This window comes from Haliotis rufescens, unplaced genomic scaffold (assembly GCF_023055435.1).
Source record: "Haliotis rufescens isolate VD_foot unplaced genomic scaffold, xgHalRufe1.0.p SCAF_6, whole genome shotgun sequence".
Classification (NCBI taxonomy): domain Eukaryota; kingdom Metazoa; phylum Mollusca; class Gastropoda; order Lepetellida; family Haliotidae; genus Haliotis; species Haliotis rufescens.
The window spans coordinates 8,603,747-8,609,746 of record NW_025964334.1 but is presented as its reverse complement, the minus strand read 5'-3'; the positions used below and the strand labels follow the sequence as shown (position 1 = coordinate 8,609,746).

The 6,000-nt window shown below is 40.8% G+C and overlaps 1 protein-coding gene across 2 annotated transcripts in view; it reads right to left on the bottom strand.

The window, feature by feature from the left end:
* The window catches only part of LOC124143945 (vesicular glutamate transporter 2-like), a 43,195-nt gene that overhangs the window by 19,036 nt on the left and 18,159 nt on the right, over positions 1–6,000 (bottom strand). For both annotated transcript variants that reach the window (XM_048386070.1, XM_048386071.1), the window contains one exon: positions 1,897–1,984. In XM_048386070.1, coding sequence (XP_048242027.1) covers positions 1,897–1,984 — 88 coding nt within the window. The remainder of the gene's footprint in view (positions 1–1,896; positions 1,985–6,000) is intronic.

Here is a 6,000-nt window from a genome sequence, read left to right as displayed (position 1 = left end):
ATCAAGTGAACTTTACTTTGAACAGGAGTGTACCATCTTCCCGAGGCAAGGGTTACCTGACTTTAAAAGTCCAGTTTCCACCCTTGCCGAACTAGGCTGGAATTCCTGGGAACGATCGTAGCGCCACCAGTGGTTATTACGAGTTATGTCCCTTCTAAGCCTCTCCTATGGACCAATCAGATTCCCTCTCTCGTATCACTTGCATTTGTTTCACACAAAATGGCGGCGCCAAGTCAAGACGATCTGATCGATAATCAAGATCTATATTGTGCTAACACGGGTCTTACCTCGCGAAGTGCATCAAATCACGTGAGCACTTTGATTAAAAACGTGAAAAGACTTGGAAAATGTCTGTTGACAACGAGTTGGCGGTGCACATGCTTTGCAAATCCTGCATTCGACCGAAATCTGCAAGACAGTTTACAAACCGGATTTCGATTCCGTTGCGCGATTTTGATTGGACTATGCATATACTCATAGCCAAATGTAACTCCATAATACCAGCCTATTTCGGCAAGGGTGGAAACTGGACTTTTATAGTCAGTTGACTCTTGCCTCGGGAAGATGGGAGTGTACATTTATATCCAGGGAGCGAGTTTCCCCGATCAAACCCGAGAGGCCTACAATAGTGAACTATAACAGAGACCACTACGGTTTCAGCATACGCGTGGCCATAAACTCAACCTGATGCCTTCACGGTCAATTTAATAGCTGTAGCGGCTATCCTTTTTGCATTATTTCTCAGAACAGTCGGGAATCCATCGTTTCACGTCATGACATAGATAAAACCGCAATAAAACGTTTTGGTATCTTTAGAATTGAGAATAATGGTTAACGGTCCTGAATTAATCGTGTAAATATCGGTTTTTGCGTGGAAAATAGATGGATTATGTGTAAACCCACATATTGACTGAAGGGTAACCATTTCTGTAGACCAGGAGTATTACCAAACCATCATGTCGATGTGTACAGGCTAAAATGTCCATACCAAATGACCACAAGTCATTTCAACATTTAACCCGTGAAGGTCCGGGTAGAGAATAGGTCTTGAGCAGCCCATGCTTGCCGTAACAGGCGACTATACTTGTCTTAAGAGGAGACTAATGGGATCGGGTGGTCAGGCTCGCTGACTTGGTTGATGCATGTCATCGTATCGCAATTGCGTGGATCGATGCTCAATATTTCACTGGATTGTCTGATTATTAACACACTCGCCTTCTTATAGCTGGAATATTGCTGAGAGCGGTGTTAAACAACAACAACATCATTTCAACATTCATGAAACAATCTACTTTGTGTATTCGCTCTGCCATAATCAGGCAATCTCATTACAATCAGATCTTAGTTCTCGCTATCGCTAAACAAAGATATGAGGACATCCAATTAAAGGACATCACGTCAAAACAACCTTTCATCCAACCGATCAGAGCGTCGCTTTCCAGATCATGAAAGTGACAGTCGGAATGCGTTTTCTAATCATGCAACCATGAAATATTTAACACGGGGTATTCCGAACGACAGTTAGGGGTTTTATGATTATATCCACGCAATCTAGGCCATCTGTAAGCCATTCCAGAATGTCCTTTTTAAAAGTTTTAATTTTTTTAATTGAGAATACGTCAAAATATGTTTCGAAGCGTAGTCGCCAGTTTGAAACTAGTGTCGTAAAGCTCGAGGAAGCTGCTTTCTGATTGGCTAATGTCGATTTCTTGTCAGTCATTTCATTCGTCGGTCAAAATTCGCGAAAGGTCGTTCTGACGTGACCCGTTATAGGATGTACTCAGATCTTTGTTTAGCGGTAGCGGGAACTAAGATCTTATTTTAATTAAATTGATAATCAGGCAAATACTAGTATATCCATTATACATGAAAGTATTACAGTGTCACGTCACTCACCTGTCAGAACAGTTGATCCTAGTCTCCCCCTCTCCTGGGGGGTGGACCAGTGACGTAATATCCCATAACAGGAGGGGTACAGCAAGCCCTGGGGATAGCAGAGTTTTGTAAACATTGAAGGCACAATATTGTAAACAAATGAACACAAAAATTAGCTAGGTTAACTGTATACTAACTTTACTTCGTTCAGGGGAAGAATTTGGGCTGATTTATTGTTAAGATGGCGCGGTAAGATTATTTCACTCCTAAAGTGTAAAAAATCCTAAACACAAACCTCAACGCCTCCATTGTTTCATAATTTAGACGCGTGTAAACATGTCTAGTGTGTGTTTACTGTCTAAAACATTTAGATCATTGATGCAGTTACATATAAAAAATGTCATCTAAAGTTTACAGAGAAAACAGTATGCGAGATGCTGGAATTCCTCATTGATAACATCTATGTAAAATTTTGAGTTTAGACATTTGGGCAAGAAGTCGGCGTCCCCACGGGCAGCAATTGTGCTCCCCTTCTTTCTGATCTGTTTCTTCATGCATATGAGGCGGACTCTCATCTCGGAATGGCAGAGTCAAAACAAGGTAATTTGACCAAGATGTTTAACTTGAGCATCAGGTATATCGATGATCTGATATCGTTCAATAACAATCAAATAGCCTATTCCCTTCCACTGATTTACCCACTTGAACGAGCAATAAAGGAGGCCAGTGAGACCGCCTCATTTGTTTCACATTTACCGTGCTCGACGTATTAAGTGCCCCTCAAAATTGGAAATAGGGGGCTCTTATTAGAATATTATTTTGGTGGGAAAAAAACAGATTTGAAAGATAAATTTCGTGGTTTATGCTGACAGTCTGAACTGTTTATGTACGACAGATATATTTTTCCAGAATTTAATTGCCCATGATTAAGGGTGCATATAACACACGAGTGCGTATTATACACGAATAAATAAGTCTTGTGTACATTGATCAATCGGAAGGGGTGCCAATTGGGATTGTTCACTAGCCAGTATATTAGCAAATATCGCCGTGGGCGCTTATTAGAGCGGGGCGCTTATTACGTCGAATACCGTATATCTATGCATACAGATCCAGAGTGACCAAACACTCTCCAAACACAAGACTGTATGACAAGAGGGGTGACTTCAACTTTCCAACAGTCAACTTTCCCTTCATGTCGAGCAATATTCAAGCAGCTCCAGCCTTTGGTGTGTACATTTCACAACTTTTGAGGTACAATATCGAGGATGCTCTTTCACCAAGATTTCAAAGAGCGCCATACGACTTTTGCCCAGTAGTTGTTTGCTCAGGGTAACATCATCAGCAAAGCTTTCGAAATGTTTTATGGTAGACATGTGGAGGACATTTCCAAATCTGACGCATCCCTGACAAAAATGCTGTCCGATTCAATTCCCTATTTTGACTTGAAACCTATGTTCCCCTGTTTTTTTTCGGTAAACAAATGACTTGCCTTTGCATGTGTTTGTGACAGGTGCCACCGGTGGGGAAGGTTGTGAGTGTATGTGTGTGTGTGTGTGTGTGTGTGTGTGCATGCGTGCGTGCGCGTGTGTGTGTGTGTATGTGTTTGTGCGTGCGTGCGTGCGTGTGTGTGTGTGTGCGCGTGCGTGCGTGGGTGCGTGTGTGTGTGTGCGTGTATGTGTGTGTGTGTGTGCATGCGTGCGTGCGTTTGTGTGTGTATGTGTTTTTGCGTGCGTGCGTGCGTGCGTGTGTGTTTGTGTGCGCGTGCGTGTGTGTGTGTGCGTGTGTGCGTGTGTGTGTGTGTGTGTGTGTGTGTTACTGCTTGTACTACTCGGGGATACTGCTACTTTTACAGTGCTAGTTTAATGAGATACCATGCTGCAGTTTAACATAGATAAACTGCAGTTTGGATAGGAGCTGCAGTTTAACATGGATACCCTCCAGGCACAGTATACTGACTCCGGGCCTCCGCTCCCCGATCTGCTTCATGGCGGGCCTCGGACGCTTGTTAAACTGGATTGATTTATACCGACCCTTTGTTAAACGAGAATACGGCTAATCCGTCTCAGCATATTGATAGCGATTCGTGACCCTATCGCACCGACAGTGTGTGTGTCATTAACAACGTTTGTCATATCTACTGGATGGTTATGTGTACATAATCAGCTGTTGCAAGAAAATACATAACCTGTTGACAAATAAGGACAATATATCCTTGTAAATAACCACTTTATGTCACAGACGGGAAATGACACTCCCACACAACTGTGTTATACCATGATTACATGGGGCAAAGAAGTGTTAAATTACAGCAAAATCTATACTATTCGTAGGAGTAACTCACAGCTACAATAGCCCTCTTTGTGGTCTCTATAACAGTACTATTAACTCCCCCTCTTACATCGTGGGAAGCAAGGAATATACTTCTCTTTGTGTCTGAACACTGCACTAAGACATACCAGATCGATCCCAAACAGTAGCCGGCATATCAAAATGCTTAATCGACATATTGACCAACAGCGGGTCGGTTTCCAACATACTGCTTCGTGTTTCAGCGTTCAATAACAGGTGTTTCCCATTGGCAGAAAAGGTGAAAATAAATATTAGATTTCAGTGGTGTTGAAACAGTTGAGCGTTCCGTTCATTTCATTATATTTTATTTTATTTCTTTTCATTTTATTTCATTTCAATTTTTATTTTTTATTTCTATTTTTTTTAAGTGGGTGTGTTATTTCATTTCATTTCATTTCAATTTTTATTTTTTAGTTCTATTTTTTTTAAGTGAGTGTGTTATTTTTTCGGAAACATGTTTGTAAACACATACACATTTATTCTCTGATAGGAGCGAAACAATTTCTTTGGTAAGTGGTATTCCTGTTGAGGTTGATAACATAGAACTTGTATTGTATGCGATAATAACCTTTTGTCATGGCAAATATATATTCTGAACATAAAGGTTAGCTATCACTAATATTTTGGAAGATATATTTTTGTAGTGAAGTCTGAGCTAATGCTTTCATGAAAATATCCCCCAAATATTCATGATCCTAACCTTTTTGTTCAATATATATACCAACAGGTATTAGCTACTAGTATATATGACAGGAACGGTCGACCTATCGATGTCAAGATAAGATATGTCACGATCAGTAGGAGGTCAGCTACACATACGTGTTTTCGACCACGAAGGCAGAAAACTCACGAACAAGCAAGGGCATCCATAAATTCTCTTCTTTATGTGTATCACTTCCAAATACCATTCAAAGACTTTATGTAGGAGTATTCTTTGAGTACTGACATAGCGTCAGCCTAGTGGTTAAAGCGTTCGCTCGTCACGCAGAAGACCCGGGTTCGATTCCCGACATGGGTACAATGTGTGAATTTGCCAATTTCTGGTGTCCCCCGCCGTGATATTGCTGGAATATTGCTAAAAGCGGCGTAAAACCACACTCACTTACCCACTCAGTACACTGCCGGGCAAAAGGAAATACCCATCCATATTTGGTGGTGGTTAAAAATGAAACAAACACGACATGGATTTTCGATGATGATCAAGTATCATAGTCGTGTTTTGGAGTTTATTTGAAGTATTCCAGCGTTCAGCCTAGCAACGTTTTGATAACGTTTGTAATCTGTTGGCCTTTAACCAGTTTTCAAGTGTGTACTTTGTTTTGCACAGTAGTGTAGTTATATCGTTGATATACATTATTACCAACATCTGTTTTTATTTCCGTTATTACTTAGGGGCACGTACAATAACGTTAATAATGCTAAAAAAAAGTCACGTTTTATTATCTGTATTGTATTATTAATTCAGCCATGCTGACTGTCACGGAACAGCGATTATGTAACATATGTCAATACGCCGGAAGCCGAACATTTTTCAGCCTACGAAGCATGTATAGCTCACGATTACGGGTACTCTACTTAACTACGGTGCAGATTGTATTACCTTAGGGCATACTTAATCACAATGCTTGACACAAATTATATTTGATTACGGTAACAGCATAAAATAATTTGCATGTATGACGTACAAGCCTTTCCATTCTTACAGGCTTGCTCACGAACCACACACAGAGCCAGGCAGCACGTTTCTGTAAGCATCAAAGTAACAATGCATTC